Here is a 21,213-nt window from a genome sequence, read left to right as displayed (position 1 = left end):
AAGTGGAGCAACGGCGCCCTCTGGTGTTTAAATCTTTCTTCGTCCTTCTTATTATTCTTAAAAAAACAAAAAACGTTATTGGCCGTTGTTAAATGAGATATAACTTAAAAAAATGTTAAAGTTCAATCGTATATTTTACAGAAAAACACAAGCATAGGGAACAAAAAATAATAAGATAAATAAACAAAACTAATTAACCAAAAAACACCCAGGGGTCTGCTACATGTACATTAAAATGATTATATAAATTAATTGTTTTGATTGATTTATGATTGATTTTTCTAGTTTTTCAATGGTATTCCAACAAGTTGTAAGATCTGTCATTTTAAATATATGAAAGGAGGGCATGTTTTTTTGCCAAATCGATAATATTTTGCTAAATTATGGTTGAATTAATTATATATTTTTATTCTTTGTTAAATGGATTATTGACTATAAGAAGGATTTATATATATATATATATATATATATATATATATATATATATATATATATATATATATATATATATATATATATATATATATATATATATATATATATATATATATATATATATATATATATATATATCTTTGTAAGTGGAGCTAGAAAGCAGTGACATGGACACAACCAACAAAAATATGTTCAATGTTTTTACCTTCACATTCACAAAATGTACAATTGTTACTTACAATTACTGTTATTACTGCAATTCTTACACACAATGTTGAAAAGAATCTCTTTGACTTTGTTCATACCAATATATTGATAAGGTACTAGGAAGATCAAGTTCAACAGTTTCCTGTCCATGGGAGTCCATCTGTGTTGACATACTACATACATACTGTAGTGGTAGAGACTGGTACAAGCTGGTTCCTGATTTAAACATTGATACAACTCTTATCTGCAAGTGGAATTCCAGCTATAGTAGGAGAACCCAGTAAAAAACATGTAGAGGGAGCTGTTGAGATGCTTTGTGCAAAAGAGATATAGAAAATACTGCTGGGAATAGAACTGATCATCATTTCAAACTCTTCTCCAGAACTATCAATGTTATATTTTTCAAGAAGAGCACATGTTATTATGAGCATTAAAGTCACCACACCAAATGACCCTGGGATAATTGTGCCCTTGAACAAAAAGTAGACTCAGTAACTCTAACCTGTTACATGGATTATAAGTGCAGTAGTCTCTTTATTGTTCCAAATTTCCACTACGATGTACTTGTGATCACCTAAAATCCTGGATGGAATGTCTTTTTTCTCTTTTAATTACCTCACATCCAGCATAAGCCAATCTATGGGCCCCTCAACAGCTCACGGCCACAACATCTGGGTTGCACTCCTGTGCTAGACTTCCAATAATCATGGTCTTGCACATCCTCTTTTCTGATTACAATTCTTTGCAATGTGCCCAAAGCTCTGGTAGTTGTAACATCTCAGTAGTTTCAGCATATCATCTCTAACTTGGTAGCATATAAATCCCCAAAATAATTCTTTGCCAGGTTTTCCTTCTATAACTCAATAAAATTGTATAACTTTCCTTTTTAATGCAATCTTTAGTGGAACCCATTTTTATTAGATTTATCACTTTCCCTCCTTGTTTCTTCATCCTCTTATCAATGGATCTTGAAGTATTTTTAAAGTTAATAACGACACCTAGTGTACATACGTTTGTGGAACCTCACAGCCTTATATTACAGAATATTTCTATATTTGAGTTTTATAGTAAAGAATAAAACATGGTGTGGATTTTGCTCTTTGTCGCTTTCAGGTCCTAATTCTCTGTTTAGATTTTACTTCTCCCTGCTTCTCCTACTGTTTCTAAGCTGGACATTTAAAAAACCCTTTATCATACATGACTCTTTCTCTTTCTTGACAACCCTGATAAAGTGCCATTTTCTTCAATGACAACATATGGCAACAACCACAGAATTAATTTTGTTATTGGGGTATCTGTTTGACAGGTTTTAATTCAGTGCTAAACAAACATCCATAGTGAGCTATGAAAACCCATCACTTCAGAAACCTTAAAATTACCAAGCTGAGGCAAACCTTGATTAATGCAAGGAGACATTTCTCCTAAAACTATTATTTTATTGTTGTGAACACATTAAAAACATTACTAACAGTCAACATTTCAAAAGCAGACAATCAAAGGTATATGTGGAAATATCAGTAACAATAATTTCACAGGATAGAACTTCATATTTTGGCACCAAGCATTCTGAAATACAGTAATCTGTACATTCTCAGTGTTTTGGTTTTGTATGTGTAACAAGAATAACTTACCTTCTTTTAAACATCTGCCAGATAGATGTTCTATAGTATAATACTGCTTTTTTATGAACACCTACATTTCTATCTATAAATGTATCGCTATCGCGTATAAAAAGAAGCTTTTTTCTTCTGAGTAACTGGGTTAATCTATGCTTTGAAGAGAAAAAATACGATCTAATGAAGATGGTATAATCCCTCTGCTGTTTTTAGATATGTACATAGTTATGCATTGGGAACTGCTGTCAAAACCCAGGATAACATGTTTGCTAACATGTTGGAGGAGCAGTCGTCACAGCTGGGGCTCATCACAGTTTTACATGAATCATTCCACAGCATTTTCAAGATTGCATAAAAAAATCACATTAAAAATACAAACAACCTTCCGTCTCTGATTTCACGCAAAAAGCAACTTCCATCAGTCCTACACTATATTGCCAAAAGTATTTGCTCACCCATCCAAATTATTGGAATCAGGTGTTCCAATCACTTCCATGGCCACAGGTGTATAAATTCAAGCACCTAGGCATGCAGACTGTTTTTACAAACATTTGTGAAAGAATGGGTCGCTCTCAGGAGCTCAGTGAATTCCAGCGTGGAACTGTGATAGAATGCCACCTGTGCAACAAATCCAGTCGTGAAATTTCCTCGCTCCTAAATATTCCACAGTCAACTGTCAGCTGTATTATAAGAAAATGGAAGTGTTTGGGAACGACAGCAACTCAGCCACGAAGAGGTAGGCCACGTAAACTGACGGAGCGGGGTCAGCGGATGCTGACGCGCATAGTGCGAAGAGGTCGCCAACTTTCTGCAGAGTCAATCACTACAGACCTCCAAACTTCATGTGGCCTTCAGATTAGCTCAAGAACAGTGCGCAGAGAGCTTCATGGAATGGGTTTCCATGGTCGAGCAGCTGCATCCAAGCCATACATCACCAAGTGCAATGCAAAGCGTCGGATGCGGTGGTGTAAAGCACGCCGCCACTGGACTCTAGAGCAGTGGAGACGCGTTCTCTGGAGTGACGAATCGCGCTTCTCCATCTGGCAATCTGATGGACGGGTCTGGGTTTGGCGGTTGCCAGGAGAACGGTACTTGTCTGACTGCATTGTGCCAAGTGTAAAGTTTGGTGGAGGGGGGATTATGGTGTGAGGTTGTTTTTCAGGAGCTGGGCTTGGCCCCTTAGTTCCAGTGAAAGGAACTCTGAATGCTTCAGCATACCAAGACATTTTGGACAATTCCATGCTCCCAACTTTGTGGGAACAGTTTGGAGCTGGCCCCTTCCTCTTCCAACATGACTGTGCACCAGTGCACAAAGCAAGGTCCATAAAGACATGGATGACAGAGTCTGGTGTGGATGAACTTGACTGGCCTGCACAGAGTCCTGACCTCAACCCGATAGAACACCTTTGGGATGAATTAGAGCGGAGACTGAGAGCCAGGCCTTCTCGTCCAACATCAGTGTGCGACCTCACAAATGCGCTTCTGGAAGAATGGTCAAAAATTCCCATAAACACACTCCTAAACCTTGTGGACAGCCTTCCCAGAAGAGTTGAAGCTGTTCTAGCTGCAAAGGGTGGACCGACGTCATATTGAACCCTATGGATTAGGAACGGGATGTCACTTAAGCTCATATGTGAGTCAAGGCAGGTGAGCAAATACTTTTGGCAATATAGTGTATCTTGTTTTTGTTTGGTAGCTGGAGGATGATAAAATTCATACGGAAAAAACACTCCATTTATAAACCTCAAATACAACAGAAGGCACAGCAAACCTGATATTTTACACACAGCTACAGCAGTTTAAACCCTTTTTCTGAATAAAATATGTGTTAGTTAGTTAGTAGTTGTAGAACGTGTAGAAATCTTTTCATATTAATGGCTCAAGGTGTTTTAAGAAAATATTTGATTCTGCAGTAGAGTACTCTCTGTCTTCATTTATTGTAAGTTCTGTGCACGGTCCAAGACCAAACATTTCTACTGCCTAAAAATAAAAAATAAAAAAACAATTCTGGAAACATGACTTTCATTTTGAAGATCATATAAAGCCAGAACTATAAAACAAATGTGATGCCAATTTTTAAAAGGCATCATGAACTACCGCTATAAGGGCGTTATATAATATGACTGTGTTTGAGTTTAAAAGGCAAACAAAAGATGCACATGCCCAATCCTGTCCTTGACACCACGGTAAGCAGAGGAATAACAATAAGCTAATGGTAATTTAAACAGGAAATAGAGGTTGGAGGCATCAAAGAAGAAAGTTATCTTTATGCGCAAAGCATATTGTGATAAGGTGAAGCTGTAGAGTAATTATTGTCTCACCCAGAAGTAAAAAATTATTAGGGATCGGACAAAAAAAAAAAAGATTTATTTTTAAATTACCTGAATTTTCTATTACCCAGTTATCTTGGCCAATATTTTCTGTTTTCAATACTTGTTTCACAAAGAAACATCACAGACCACTTGCTGTCTAATTACAGGTAATCATGAATTAATTAATTAGCTAATCATTAACTAGTCTGCTCTTACACTAAAAGAAGACAATAGGAGACTTATCCTCTACAGGTAGGATATTAGCTGTAACTTTAAAGTCAAACTTTGCTGCAAAAATCCTGACCTAAAACTTACAGATCTGAATCTATTCTACACATAAAGATTTCTACACTAACATTTACAATAAAAAAAAAAAACTGAAACAAATGTCTGACTTTACAAAAAAAAAGAAGCTCTGCAAATACAAAGTGTTTAGTTTGAGCTCGATCAAACATCATGGACAACAAAACGTCCATTTCCCACAGTCTATACATAAAAATCCAAATATTTCACATCATGACTGCCGACGCGTACAACGATACACGATTTCCAACACTGAGTTAGGGGTGAAATGGAGAATAGACTCCATAATACTGAACTGATTGAAATTTCTTAAAGAGAATACTTTAAAAATAATTTGACAGCATCTTAGACGCCCTGAGAGGATGACTCTGATACAAGTACTATATTTATAGACGCCAATGTGCTGTTTCCCTAAATGACTCCCGGTGTTCAGGCTGGGTATATTCTAGAAGCCGAAAGCACTGATCTCAGAAAATGACAATAGACAGAGCAGTTACGAAAAGATTGGAGACACATAGGTAACATATACATGGCATGTGTTTAACCAGGAAATTTAACATGGATAAAATGTGCCCCGATCCTCAGGCTTATTGCTCCGTCTTAGCAGTCATGCCGATGTAGGTTCCATTCTGGCCTTCGTCCTTCTCTTTGACCGGCGTATAAGAGGTGTCTTCTTCTGCTGAGGTCTGCATGGATGAACAGGTGATGAATTCATTATTTTTTCATTTTGTAAGGATCAAGGGTTAAAGGCTTAACATTTACTTGTAGATTTCTGCTGATGAGCTTTAACAGTTGTCGTAAAATGCAGCACAACCAAACCGTGTTAAAGCGTTAAAACCATGTGTGATGAAGAAGGAAATGCAGTTCCATTGAGAAGTTTATAATCACTCATCCTGAGCAAGTATAATCCCCTATATAACATACATATTTCTGTATTTCTTTATTTTCCATATAGGTGAACATGTCCTCATCGTAGTTGTTAGCATTTTTTTGCATTGCAGGAAGCTTTTCTGCACAGAGACTGTAATGTTCTGTTCATTTGCTTGACGTACTTGAGCTTTCACCAACCAACTAAAAATAGGTAGGTTAGACTCATAATACCTAAATTATAAATATATATATATATATATATATATATATATATATATATATATAATTTAGGTATTATCAGTCTAACCTACCTATATTTAGTTGGAATTGCTAAATTTAATTTAGCAATTGCACCAATAAAACCAATAAAAGTGATAAAAGATCCAATAGTTGGATCTTTTATCACTTTTATTGGTGCAATTGCTAAATTAAATTTAAATCATTTTGTTTCGAAACAAGCAGGAGGTTTTTAAATTAATACATCTAAAACACTCAATGTTAATCTCTTTCGCCTAAATTCAACACTAATTTTGATGTGTGTTTCAGATCATCATTCTGTTGACAGTTTTCAGTGGCTATTGGTGGATATGATGTGATGTTAATTAAACTTGGAGGTCGTTCCCAGTCTGCATTTGTCCAACTAATGTGTGCAATCTACCAGCTCCACTGAGCTCCTCTGCTGCTGCTATGATGCTGTCACTGACATATTACTGTTCCAACATTCTTCTTAAAATTGAGGATCTCTATTAACTGAGGCAGAGAGTGCAGGTTTTATAGCAGAATGTTAAATGTTCCTGTTGCCAGTAGGCTTTGTCATTTAACTCAATAAAAAAAAAATGCCTGCATATGTTTGTTCATGCCATAATTTACCAGCCTACTACTTCCTGCTGTCTTATTCGTCTTTTTGCCAGGTGTTTTGTATGTTTGTTAATCATGCAATGTGAAAAAATTAGTTTTTATTGCAGTTTTGTGGAACTTAAAACATTTTTTATGTTTCTGGTTGGGAAATTCCTTCTTTAATACAGTTTGAACAATTTGAAGGTCAATGGAAATGCAGCGATTGACACTATCCTGAAGCAGGAAAAAAAAAAAAAAGAAGACCAATAGCAGGAATTTGGAAAGCCCTAACCGCGCTAACCCTGGCTCTATTGAAAACTATGCTTGAATACAGAATCTGGAACGGGGGGAAAAAAATTATTTTAAAGGATCTTTACTAACTCTGTCAGGATGTCAGGTATCCATCCAGAAGAAACACCAGGTGCTTAAAAAAGATTAAGATCAAATTTCTATGCGATATTTAACAAAACTTTGTTTGTTGGTATGTATATATTTGAGCCTATATTTTTAATTTCAGCAAGTTTGGATTAGAGGAACCAAACTTGCTGACAAGTAAAAATAAAAATTCAAGTAATCGTATCAAATTCTTGTCCTAAAACTTATCAGTCTTGTATGTCTTATTATCAGCCCAGCTTAAAAAAAGTAGATAATTCGAAGTTTAAAATAAAAGGTTCATTCTCAGGTTAAGCACAGGTAAACTTCTCATTAGAACTGTAGGCGATACTTTCAGAAAACAATTAAAAAGACAGCAAACAGTATTAATTAAACACAGCCAGACTTACAGTATAGGCAGCCTTGGTAAACACAATGCGCTTAACTTCCTTCTGCACAGAGATACATGGTGATAAACACATGCCAAGAGGAAATAGTGAGGGGTTATGAAATTAAATTAATAAGAATTAACAAAAACTACTGTAAGTGGTTAGAATCAAGCTTTGTTAAGGAGGAGACACTGTACCTTCTGTTGATGGGCCATGATCAGAAGGATAACAAAGACTAGCAGCAGGATCCCACCCAGCCCTACGATAGCAAGTGGGAAGTTGGACACCACTTTGACAATTGTCAGCAGCTTGTGTACCCGTTCTGCAGATGCATCATCGATCACCACGCTCTGCATCAATACACAAAGTTAAGGACTGTTTAGTTGAAAAAAAAAACAGGTATTTAAAATTACCATTAGGTGTAAAACTATTTTTTATAGAATTTATGTTAGAAAATAAAAAATGTTCATGCTTAAAACTTATTTAAGTTCCTATGATCCTATGACCTATAAGCAGATTTATAACAAAGAGGCAATTATAATTAGATTATTAACAGAATGTAATGATATCTCAGAATTTATTGTTTTACTATAAGTCATAGGAGCCTATCCAGCTATTGGCAAAACCCGTCTATGTGTCTATTTACAGTTGTTATCATTTTAAGGGCTGAAACAATTAATCGATTAATTGTGATTAATCAACTAATTTAGTAATCAATTAATCATCATTTGGAATATAGAGACTATAAAATGTGTCTTTAGCTCACAGAGCAACCAATCTAAAGTAGTAATCATACCAAGATTGTAAAAAAAAATATATAAACATTTTGCATTTAAGAAAATAAAAAACATTGTTAAACTTTACTAACAGTTAAAAAAAACTGCTAGTATGCTCTATCCAGAACATCTCAAGTGGAAAGGTTTTAGTTTTACATGATTTATTTTCATTAAAAATCTTTAAGGAACTTTTTTCTATCTGATTATTAATCAGTTAATTGAAAAAATAATTGATTAATTATCTAATATTTTTTAGAATTTTCTTCTACTTCTGTTAAACCCACACAAGATCCCACACTCCCAGCTAATGCATGTTTTTTCCTGATTGAAATGAATCCAAAATGACTGCTTATGCATGAATAGTATTACTCACCTCATTGAGGAACATAACAGGGAAGATAGTTTCATTTAAGAATTTTGTGTCTCTGATTAAAGAAAAAGGAAAAGAAAGAACATATTATAATCCTAAATAGTTACAAACAGATCTTAGTGTTTAATCTGTCCTGCGGTGCAAACACTTACGGGTATCCAGCGATTCTGTTTAACAGGATATTAACCTGTGCTCTTTTGCTTGCACGCACAATTATTCCAGTTGTCTGTCAAGATATTCCATAAAAACAGTACATACATTATTACTGTTGCTAAAAAATTCTGAGATGCAGTCCTGTAAATTCATATATTATAGAAAAGTTTTTATTTTTTAGTAACTCAACATGTGCAACTTGATAAATAATATATACTTAACGTCATTACACAATTTTTGACTAAGGTGTTGATTTAGATTTTTGGTGTCGGTTTACGACTGCTGAAATCTAATTTATATGAACAAAATCGTGGAAAGTAAAGTGGAAGGAATGGTGCGGTTAGAAGAAGCTACAGAACAGACACGGCTCCTCTATGAAAGAACTGTAAGTTAAAGCTCATTGGTTTCAGGGAAAAATACTAGGTGTGAACTGCAGCTGCATCGAGGCCCCAGGTACACACACATATAACGTATATATATATATATATATATATATATATATATATATATATATATATATATATATATATATATATATATATATATATATATATATATACACTATATTGCCAAAAGTATTTGCTCACCCATCCAAATTATTGGAATCAGGTGTTCCAATCACTTCCATGGCCACAGGTGTATAAATTCAAGCACCTAGGCATGCAGACTGTTTTTACAAACATTTGTGAAAGAATGGGTCGCTCTCAGGAGCTCAGTGAATTCCAGCGTGGAACTGTGATAGGATGCCACCTGTGCAACAAATCCAGTCGTGAAATTTCCTCGCTCCTAAATATTCCACAGTCAACTGTCAGCTGTATTATAAGAAAATGGAAGTGTTTGGGAACGACAGCAACTCAGCCACGAAGTGGTAGGCCACGTAAACTGACGGAGCGGGGTCAGCGGATGCTGACGCGCATAGTGCGAAGAGGTCGCCAACTTTCTGCAGAGTCAATCACTACAGACCTCCAAACTTCATGTGGCCTTCAGATTAGCTCAAGAACAGTGCGCAGAGAGCTTCATGGAATGGGTTTCCATGGTCGAGCAGCTGCATCCAAGCCATACATCACCAAGTGCAATGCAAAGCGTCGGATGCGGTGGTGTAAAGCACGCCGCCACTGGACTCTAGAGCAGTGGAGACGCGTTCTCTGGAGTGACGAATCGCGCTTCTCCATCTGGCAATCTGATGGACGGGTCTGGGTTTGGCGGTTGCCAGGAGAACGGTACTTGTCTGACTGCATTGTGCCAAGTGTAAAGTTTGGTGGAGGGGGGATTATGGTGTGGGGTTGTTTTTCAGGAGCTGGGCTTGCCCCCTTAGTTCCAGTGAAAGGAACTCTGAATGCTTCAGCATACCAAGACATTTTGGACAATTCCATGCTCCCAACTTTGTGGGAACAGTTTGGAGCTGGCCCCTTCCTCTTCCAACATGACTGTGCACCAGTGCACAAAGCAAGGTCCATAAAGACATGGATGACAGAGTCTGGTGTGGATGAACTTGACTGGCCTGCACAGAGTCCTGACCTCAACCCGATAGAACACCTTTGGGATGAATTAGAGCGGAGACTGAGAGCCAGGCCTTCTCGTCCAACATCAGTGTGCGACCTCACAAATGCGCTTCTGGAAGAATGGTCAAAAATTCCCATAAACACACTCCTAAACCTTGTGGACAGCCTTCCCAGAAGAGTTGAAGCTGTTCTAGCTGCAAAGGGTGGACCGACGTCATATTGAACCCTATGGATTAGGAACGGGATGTCACTTAAGCTCATATGTGAGTCAAGGCAGGTGAGCAAATACTTTTGGCAATATAGTGTATATATATATATGCAGGATGCAGGCTACTGCAAGATTCAGCTTAGTTCATTTGTTTTGGAAGTCATTTGAATTCCTTTTCTTTCCTTCTGTTAAGCCACATCTGCACCAAACATAACATTAGAGGCGGTCCTTCGCACAGGAGGAAAAGGAACAGGACTGTTTCTGGTCTAAAATCCTAAATTCATCAAATCCACATGCAGCCCAAATTTCTATCTGGACATACGTGGATAATCCAGGTCCAAACAGTAAAAAGCCTATGCAGAAATTAGTTCAACTATTCACATTTCCAGTTCTACAACACAGACTGGGGATTTATTTTATGGACCTGGATTATCCATCTCTGACTTTATGCCTTCTGCTGTCAAGTGTTACAGAAATGCAGCAGGATTTGATATCGACCAGCAAAGCTAAAACTACTAGAATCTGCTTTAACATTATGTGTGTGTTAATGGGCAACAAACTGGCCTGACCTGAACCCCAGAGAATATTTGGGATATTATTAGGAGAAAAAAAAGACACTGCAGACATAAGCAGAAGAGCTAAAGGCAGCAACCTGGGGTTCCTTAAAACTTAGCAGAACAGCTGACTGGTTCCTTCATGTAACAATAAAGTAAAGCAGTGAGTCATATAAAAGGAACTCCATTAGGTATTAAGGCTATTGCATTCATGTCAGTCACTTATGTTTTACAATTCTTTGATTCCTCTTACTGTATTGTATAATATGTGCAAAGCCATAATGTAGTTTTCTGACCTGAAGTTGTTTTTTCTATAGATTTAAGCAACACCCACAAAAAAGGGCAGAATAAAAGGCCTGAAATATATGGTTATGGAAATACAGATTTTCAATTTTTAACTGGATTATTAAAACATGTGTTTTATTATATCCAAAAAAAAAAAAGATATGGCTTGTGGTGTTTGGGTTGCACTGCCACTTGTTAACCAGTAGATGGAGTAGGAGCACATCTTTATATTTTGGAACATAAAAAGTTTTGCATGGTTGTGAATAACAACAGTGTGGTCTGGTGGCTTACCGGGTTGAGGTCTAAGAAGGTTTGATGATGTCTCCTTTGCGGGGACAATCCTCCAATGGCTTCAACATATTTATTGTCTCCCAGGTAAAAATGAGGAAAGGAGGCGACTACAGGGGCACCTATGAGAGGAACAAAGTGCAATTTGGATAATTTCAGAGCAGTCAAACCAAATTCTATTCATAACCTTAAAATTCTTTCAATAATCAAATGATGGGTATTCTATATACACTTTTTTGCCATCCCTGCCAAACACTGGATTTAACCCTGTTTTAACTTCAAAACTGCTTTAATTCCAAATGAAAAGATGTCCGAAACATTTCTTAGGGATTTTGGTCCATACTGACAGATGCTCCAGATTTACAACCTTATCCCATCTTAACTCTCATCAGTCAGTATTCTTCTCCATTCAGATGGTAAATTTCCAATTGAATTGTACCTAATAAAATGGCCATTGGGTGTAAATCACTACCTAAAACAGAGGCTGTATGTAACTGTCACCTGCTTGAATAAACAACCCCATATGAATCCTCTCCAAGCTGCTCTCAGTGTTCATGTTTATCTATCTACACACACGCTGGGGTCATGTAAAGGATAAACAACCCTCACAGACACTCACTATCCGAACGCAGATAGCATTTTCTCCTTTATTGTTTGATACAATCAAGGTGTAACTTGCCCTTCCTTAAGGACAATGTGAAAGATCACTTCTGCTCTAAAAGATGTTGTCCAAACGAAAGAAAAATAAAATGTGGAAACACAGGGTGACAAAAAGTCAACATGTCTGACTCATTAAATGCTGTCTCGATAAAGGATTTTGCGCAAACAAGTCCCCGCCACTTATTCTCACTGGGATCAAGTTGGGTGAAAGGTAAGGCATATTTGTGCTCCATGGATGTAACTCTGAGCCAAATTCATGTGCCTCTCATGTTAATTGGCAACTATCACAAAGTTAGAGGTGGGAGCAGTTTGAGGTGAGGGTACAAAGTGGGGCAAAGGTGACAGATTTCCTTCTCTTCTCTTTGGCAGCGGATGTTGGACAAAAAAAGCAGCCCACCCGCAGTCACCTGAGAGCATTGTTCACATGACAACCCCGCAAGGTCACGGTGGTGCAAGTGGGCCGCTTGCCTTTTTTTTTTCTTTTTTTTTTATCAGCACAGCCTTGGGTGACCTTAATCCTCTACTGCAAAACTCTTTTCTGTTGGTGGCTAAACAGAGCTGCTGACCCCAGCAGAGCTTTGACTTTTATAAACTCTCGACATGTTTTCTAATGTTTCACCACTTCCACTGGCGGCGAGTTTGACAGCAGATATTGCTGACATATTGATGCTAAAATAATTGAATTGTTTCAAGCAAAAAGGCAGTAAGGTCTTTCCTGATCGGACTGAAGGGTGAAATCAGGTGACAGGGCTTACTGCCACAGGCTGCAGGCCCAGTCATGGTCAGATGGTGCCTGAGGTGAGGCATGAGCTAGAAAACCGCGTCACGTGAGACCTTCATTTTCTGTTTTACTGCTGGTAATATAACTGAAACCTTTATACTAACGATTATTTTGCAAATCAAATAATCTGTCGATTGTTTTTTCGGGTAATGGATCAATAGCCAAAGCTTCCTTAAAGAAGATTTCTAACGAAATGAAACCAGGTGAAACTTAAACTTTTCCAATTGAGGAGTTCTGGATAGAGCATATTGATAGACGAAAACTTTTTTTTTTTTTTTATCTTAAATGCAAAATGTTAACATATTTTTCTTTTTTAAATTTTGGTATAAATACTGCTTTAAGTGGGTTGATCTGTTAGTTAAAGGCACATTTTACAGTCTCTATAATCCATTTAACAATTAATCATTAACTGAATTAGTTGACAATTATTTCAATAATCAATTAGTCATGATTAACCCGATTCATTGTTTCAGCCCCTACTTTATACACAAAGAAAGACAAAAAGAAGAGTACAAAACAAAAACATAAATACATGTAGCTGTTGAAGCTCTGATGAGGCATGTTTGGGTTCAAAGACTGCTTAAGAGCATAAAAATGTGCTGCAGAGTGAAGATTACCGTTCCGACAGGGGCTGACTTTAAGAACCCCAGAACCCAGGCATTCCTTAGGGGTGACGCAGAAACCTGTGTTGGCTGGGTTCTCCTCTTTGCTGGCCAAAACGGAGCGGGGAGGTGTAAAGCGGTAGGCAGGGATTCCTTTCACCTCAACGTCCTTCTCAAATTCCATGTAGATAGTCCTGAACAGTAAAGTAAAAGGCAGAATTTATAACCTTAGAAGTATAGGAAACAATGGGGAGATTTTTTTTATGTTTGTTGTTATTCTTCTGCAGATCAGAATACTGAAAAATGTGACCAATCTGTTGTTTCTTATGCACAATAAATTAAATGGCATTTAGCCTGAATATATATAGTATAACAATAATTAGCATTAGTGGGAGATTTAGATATAAAATCATTTTCATTCATTAGAAATGTGTTTATGATAAGAAATAATAAAGGGTTAGTTAAAGGCATATTTTAATCAACATTAAAGGAGGTAATTTAGCGACCAAATCCCTTTGGTTCTCTCCTCTCTCTGTCCCCTGAATTCTCAGCCGTTCTCAGAAACAGTTTTCCCCTTATCAGCTTACAATGTTGCTCTTTGGTAAGTCACACAGACTAAACAAAAGAAGCTTAGCGCGACATGAATGTGTTCTCCGACAAAATAACTTGTTCAAAGCTATGAAGTTAAGTGACAACAATGCCACAAATTGACTGGAGCCTGTTCCAGGGGCTGATTTTCACACAGGACACCATGAACACCAAGGGCACTTTGGACACGCCTTAAAGAATGTGATGCCAAGGCAAGTAATGATTGGCTAATAATTACTGTACTACTTATTGAGTTTTTTTTCTTTTGCTGCATTGCAACCACATATTTTATAGTATTTTAGAGGAATTCTTTGACAATTTGACAATGGGCCCAATGTGTATCCGCCCAACTTTAAGGTACATGCAGAGGAATTTAACAATGCAGCTAAGTGGTGGTGGCAGAATCATAATGAGTGGATGTTAGAAAATGTATTTAAGTTTTAAAAACTTTAAGAATGATGACAAGCTTTATATTGCTGAAAAAAAAATACAATGTATAGAAAAGCTACAAGGAAATGATTAAATTAATGTCTCACATTATCAACTAGTAGTGCATAACTGGTGGGGCTTCATCCACAAAAATGTGCCACTTTAGTATAAAGTTACCAATATGTAGAGTTGATATTAATAACTTCATCTTAATTTACTTTCATTATTACAGTGGCCACAAAATTTCTGATTGGCATGTCTTGCTTAGTTATTACCTCTTTGGACAGGAACTGCTTTGCCTCTAAACAAAACCATATGATCTCGAAGCAACGGTTGAAATTGCTTCATTAAATTAAGTTTTAATTAAGCTGAGAGGAGGGTGTTGTCCAAGCTTACATCCATCATGGACAATAACTCTCACCCCCTGCACCAGACTGTAGAGGAGCTGAGAAAGTGAAAGACTTTTATACCCTGTTGGCAAAAAGGAGCGCTACAGCAGGTCATTCATCCCTGCTCCAAACTGAATGAATGTTTTAAAGCATTTACTATATATATATATATATATATATATATATATATATATATATATATATATATATATATATATATATATATATATATATATATATATATATATATATATATATATATATATATATATATATAATATATATAAATGTTTTTTCCCTCCTTTTGGTACCGTCTTTTGACTATTGAACAGATGTGACAAGTCTTCCACTGTGAGATCAATTGTGTCTATCAATTAAAACACCATTCTCATTGTTGCTATATCATTTTCTCCAAAAGATATTTGGATAATATCCTTCATGTATTCTCAAGCTTATGGTAAAACCTTGTCCATAAAGATCACATCAGTGTTTCTTTAAGTCCTATTTAACACTTTTATATACCGGTATTTAAATATATTTTACAGTTATTGCTTAATACATAGAAAGCTAGGTGGATAAACAAAATTATTATGCTACATAACTGTTGCCACAGCCCACACTTTAAAATCTGGGACGATTCAGTCCAACAGTGAACTGCACAAATCATCTCAATAAAATGAATCTCTTTTATCCTTTGCTTGATCTCCTTGAGGATTTCATTTTTATGTGAACTTCACTTTTGGTATGTGCTGTAAATGTCTAATCACGTTTGAATATCTTATCTGTCTTCCAACATTCACACGAGAATTGCTTTATTGTGAAGGGCCCATCCCACCTCTGTGAATGATTTCAGTTATATAGTGCGAAGGGAATCTGGTCTATCCTTCTCTAGGAGAACAAAGCACTCCATACACTGTCTGCCAAGTGTCAGGGAGGAAACACAGCCTACCAGTGGTGCAACAACACTATGTGGACCTTTCCCTTGACCCTTGAGAGAGAATCCAAAGAAAACATGTAAAGTGTCTCTTATTTCAGGTACAGGACTGGGAATCTCTGCCCTGTAGTTGGAATGAGAAATAATCATAAATCTGCTGAAAGTTTAGATCAGCGAAGCTCATATTTAAACTGTAGTTTGTTTTTTAAAGCAGCTGGACCGGCATTTCAGTTTCAATCCAAACGAAAGAGTAGAGGAGTAAAAGAGCAAAGTACAAAAGTTATTTTAATGCTTTTCCTCACAAAGGAATTGATAACCTATGAATCGTATCCATTGTTCTCATTTTACAAACACAGATGTTATGTTACAGATGATTAAACAATATTGTGTATATCCACCTTTTGGTACAACATTTTGAGTCATTTTGTGTAGGTCTATTCCAGCTTCCCAATTATAGAGAAATTTGGTTGTTCTTTTTGGTAATATAGTTAAAGCTCAGCCAGATTATTTGGAGAGTGTCTCTGAACATCAATTATGAAATCTTTTTATAGTCCTTAATTAGATTTAGGTCAGGACTTTAAGTCGGCCACTACAACACAAAAATATGCTTCTATCTATGATAAATCAGTCAATTATAGCACTGAGGGTATGTCTAGGATTATTATCCAACTAGAAGGCGATCCACAAGAACAGTCTGAAGCTTTTTGCTAGGTTTTTAAATACTTTAATTTGCTGTACTCAATTACAGCCTGATGTTTCCCCAGGATGGTGTTTTAATTGATTTGCATGTTAACTATATGGTTTCTGTCACACTTTAAAGCTACAGTGTGTAATTTTCAGCGACATCTAGCGGTCAGACTGCAGACTGCAGCAACATGAACGTCTCCCCCCCACCGCTTCTCCCCCCCAACAGTACGGCGAGCGTTACGGGACAAAATGTCTTCCACGACGTCCGCATCACCTACCTTCTCAAGTGATGAGGTTTGTTTACATAGATAATTTTACAGATAGTATTTCATTAGTCTGTGTAGGGTATAGATTTCATGTAGACTTAAGATAATAAATATACCCGTTATTTTTTCTACGTCGTTGTGACGTTTTGGTGAGCTGCTTTGCATGGTGATATAAACAGACGAAGGAATTGTAGTCATTAGTTTAACAGCGAGATTGTGTTCGCTGGAAGAATATATATTCCCCGTTTACAGAGTCCAAGTCTTGTTTGTGGCACAGGGGTTACAAGGCAAGGAAGAGGGAAAGGAAGAGGGCAGAGAGGCCGGGGTGAGCGTGCAGCTGGGGCCAGGCGAGAGAGGGGAGCCAGCGGGGTGAGAGCAGAGGAGGAAAGGCTTGAAGATCTCCAAAGGAGCCGGAGAGAAGTAACCGAGGTATATATCCAGAAAATTATTTTACAGAAAATTACTGAATCATTACCTGTGAAACGTCAGGGACGTTGCTGAATAAGTATACTGGAGAGTAACAGCATCATCACGCAGCATGTTATTGTTTTAGACAGGTCTGAGCATCCTGTACTCCAAAAACTGCAGTGATATTAGACAATTGTGTGTATAGGATTAATTACCTGTCCAAGAGAAAACTGGCAACTTGAGCGTCACTTTGAAAACCTTTTTCCTCCATCAGTGACTTCCATCGTGTAAATGCCGTGCCAATGTTGATCCGTGTTTTTTGTCGTTTCTTGTCACTCTTGCGTTTATTCTCGTCGTGTTTCCGCTTCTTAGATGACGGGGGTTCGGTGTCCGCCGCTTTTCGTTGTGATACAGAGTAGGCATGATCCTCCATTCGTCTGATGTTTGGCCACACAGTGCCAAACAGTTTGCAAAGTCACTCACGCCTGCCGCCTTGTTTACCTTTCTTGTTACCGAGGCGCAGTATACCTGCTTCTTCTTCTTCTTTGGTTTCAGGCAGACTAAACGCTTCTCAGGCATAATACTGCCATCTACTGTTCAGTACCGTCTCAGTTCATCTCTCTCAACTTGCCGTAGTTATTTTCGAGCGTCATGGGAGATCTCGCAATCGCTAGTTTGTTGCCTCTGCGCTGCCGTAGCGCAAAGATGTCAGCCTCCATGGCTGCGAGACCCGCTCCTATGTAATTATAAATAACGAATTCTAAGGCAACGCAAATATTATGGTTAAAAGGCTGAGCTCATAGGTGATGATAAATAACATAGTTATGTATAATATATTAAATTTCTGAATTTATATGCCTGTAATTATTACACACTGTAGCTTTAAATAGGACTTTTTAAGTCTTTTGCCTGTCTTCCACCAGGGCTAGATCTGTTGAGTGCATGGATAGCAGTCGCCCTGTGGATCAACCTTTTCCTCTGAGTTAAAGTAGAAATAATTAAGTGATGTCTTGTTAGGTTTTAAAGGCATACAGAAGTTAAAAAGTGAAAAGTTTATAAGTGCTCCTTCGCATCTTTAAAAGATGATCTTATTTTTAAAAGGTTCAGAAATGTTCTCAAACAAGCATCTGATGCTTTCACTCAACAACTACAGTTATGCTCTAAATAAGTTTAGCAATGGTGCACTTTATTTGGTGACTGTTGATGGCAATTGGTTGAACTTGATTTTAAAAGGGTTATTTTAGTATGGGGTCTGAATATAAATACATACCATTTTTTTATCTTTAAAAAAATTTAGAAAATGTTTCCTTCAATCTCACGTTACGAAGTACTTGGTAAAACTTATTAGAGTGGAGCAACTTCACAAAATGTGAACACGTTAAAATATCATTTCTTTCTCCATTATTCACACTAAAGTACTGTACTATGTTTCATCACTTATGATTCAACAGTCACCAAGGTCCAAACCGTGGTGACTACAGTGGAAGCTTAAGGCATGAGGCATGTTGGTATCTGAACCATCACACCTGTCTGCAGTACGTCAAAAAGTTAGCAGATTTTGCACGTCAGCTGTCAGTTTCTGGAGCAAAGGGTCACTACCCAGCGAGCTTGCAGATGGGAATCCTGGCACTGTTTTTAACCAGCAGATCAGTCCCAGATGTCAGTAAGCACATGTTTTAACCATTTGTACACAGGCTCTGAGACGCAGTATGTGTGTAAAAGGTCACAAATGCTATTTAAATGAATATTTCCTCTTCAAATTAATGCCAAAAAAAAAAAACAGGAACAGGGAGGTTGACTCCCTTCTTAGTTGCTAAAGCACCGACACAATGACAACATCAGGCAAAAAGTAAGTAGGTGAAAGAGATTTAGGTAAAGGGTCTTTGGTTCATGTCCAATCAGAGCAAGAGCTGCACGCTCCATTCTCCTAATAGACTCTTTCCACACAAAAAAAAGAGGAAGACGTGGGCCTCAATAGGGGAAAGGACAATGCATGCATGATTCCCAAGAGGCATGAATTAATAGCTGGGAAATCAATCTTTACTCACACTATAAAAGTACGTAAAAGGGTTAGATCCCCAAGGATTAAGATTTGATGTGACTCTCTCTGACTTCCAGAAATCCATAAATACTATATATATTGGTTTCAGAATTTTCTGTAGAAATTTCAGGCAGCTCATCAAAAATGAGTCTCCAGCTCTTAACAGGTTTTGATAGAAATGTAAAACTTTCCACAGGAAATGTCAGCTGTAAGGAGATTAGCCATGGAGATATCTATATGGAATCAGGATGCTGTGAGCGGACAAAGAGGATCCGAAATCTGTTCCAAGAACAAGACGTATTGTTATACCCTGTTAGAAAGGAACACAAACACATAATGTGATGTCAGACCAAACAACACAGGCTTAATAACTTCCTGTTGTCCACTATTCTGCTCGTTAAAAAGAGACCTGGCTTTTAATAGAATTAGAGTTGTTATCCATAGCAAAACAAGCATGACCTTTCATAGCACTGATTAACTTAAACCATGATCAACAAAAACCTTCAGAGAGCACTATTTCAGTGACGTTCATGCAGATGACTTTAAGGATATCTTAAGCCGGGCATACACACTGTACGATATTTTTAATTGTTGTACTTAAGTGCAGCTCAAGCTGTACAACTAAACCCCTGGGTTTAAAAGTTGACGATGTACGTTCTAACACTGTATGACCCGACACTCTGATGCGATCCAACTGCTTACACTGTACGTCCAGAAACCACACGTTGGACTCAGCGCAGAGAGATGGTGCTGGTCAGACTCGTCAATCTGGAAGAAGAAGAACTCCCTTGTTTGCAGATGCAAAGTGCTCGAGGTTCTGGTAAATCGGCTCATAGACATGGCGAATTTCAAATATGTTTGATTTTCTCCCAAACTTACGACTCCTGATTGGGAGGTGGTTGTGAGAGACTGATCGCCCCTTGTTACCCCCTGTATACTATAGAATACAGGCGAACGATGAGATTGAAACTTGGCCCCGATTGATAAAATTCTCACATGACTGGAAAATCGGCCCGAAACTGGCAAAAAAATCATACAGTGTTCGCCGGCGTTTATTTTACAACCACAGCAATAAAAACTACAGCAGGCCCAATATATTATTATGGTAATAAAGCAGACTATACTCAGAAACCAGGTCATATGCATGTGTCTCGCAGTGAGTGCAAATGTGCCCCTGACACAGACACTTTGCTACACCTCTCCAAAATTTTAGGTGACTGCAGACAGTGCCGCAGACAGGAGGCATCTGATTGTTTAAATCTACATCGGCTCTACACTATGCGTTTTTCCTGTTTGGTACCATACCGGCTTGTTTTGTTTGTATGACCGCCATTGTGGAAAACGACTCGTGAAGGTGGACCAGCTGGAAGAGCGAGGTGCGGGAGAACGCTGGTACCCTTTTTCCAGCTGGATCCCCGCTCTTTTTCGCCCTTATGTCCCTCCGTTGTCACACAAACTTGCCCCCACTTCCTCACCGCCACAGCCGTATCTAGACCCACGGCTAGTATATTGTCGCTCTTGCGTACTGGAGTGAAATAACATAGCACAGACCACGCTTCAATATTGGGCATAAATCAAAAATATTAGTGACGAGTTCACTGTGACACACTGCTGTAGGAAATATAACCAACCCTTAACACAAAGTGTAAGACTAGTAAGCGAGAACAGGACGCTAGCGAGCAGTTCCACGCATCAACATGCAAGCGCTTAAGGCAAAAGTAAAGTCCCTCAAAAATGTAATCTAGACAAGAAAGCTTTTATTTGGCGCCAAGATTCTGCCAACAGTGCAGACACTCAATAAAAACTCCTATGAAGAGCTTCATATAAGTGCTCACAAACTGACGTGTTTAACATGTTAGTTGTGTAAATAGAGTCCCACGGGCCCCAATATATCCCACATGAGTGCTTGTTCCTTCTCTGCATGTGGGTGGTTTAATTTCCACGTGAGCGT

At 37.7% G+C, this 21,213-nt stretch overlaps 1 protein-coding gene across 2 annotated transcripts in view; it reads right to left on the bottom strand.

The window, feature by feature from the left end:
• Positions 1-3,938: 3,938 nt before the first annotated feature.
• LOC119776546 (lysosome membrane protein 2-like) overlaps positions 3,939-21,213 on the bottom strand; it is a 37,829-nt gene continuing 20,554 nt past the window's right edge. The window contains exons 7-13 of one of the 2 annotated variants that reach the window (XM_038275000.1): positions 13,536-13,714; positions 11,481-11,599; positions 8,640-8,713; positions 8,491-8,542; positions 7,539-7,691; positions 7,363-7,404; positions 3,939-5,559 (exon numbers count right to left, since the gene is read on the bottom strand). In XM_038275000.1, the coding sequence (XP_038130928.1) occupies positions 5,461-5,559; positions 7,363-7,404; positions 7,539-7,691; positions 8,491-8,542; positions 8,640-8,713; positions 11,481-11,599; positions 13,536-13,714 (718 nt within the window). In that variant the 3' untranslated portion in view covers positions 3,939-5,460. The remainder of the gene's footprint in view (positions 5,560-7,362; positions 7,405-7,538; positions 7,692-8,490; positions 8,543-8,639; positions 8,714-11,480; positions 11,600-13,535; positions 13,715-21,213) is intronic. The other variant, XM_038275001.1, reaches the window with a different exon arrangement.

The sequence above is a fragment of the Cyprinodon tularosa genome, unplaced genomic scaffold (genome assembly GCF_016077235.1).
Source record: "Cyprinodon tularosa strain WSP-4 unplaced genomic scaffold, ASM1607723v1 ctg94, whole genome shotgun sequence".
NCBI lineage: Eukaryota > Metazoa > Chordata > Actinopteri > Cyprinodontiformes > Cyprinodontidae > Cyprinodon > Cyprinodon tularosa.
Note: the sequence above shows the minus strand (reverse complement) of the source record. Positions and strands in the feature narration are given on the sequence as shown.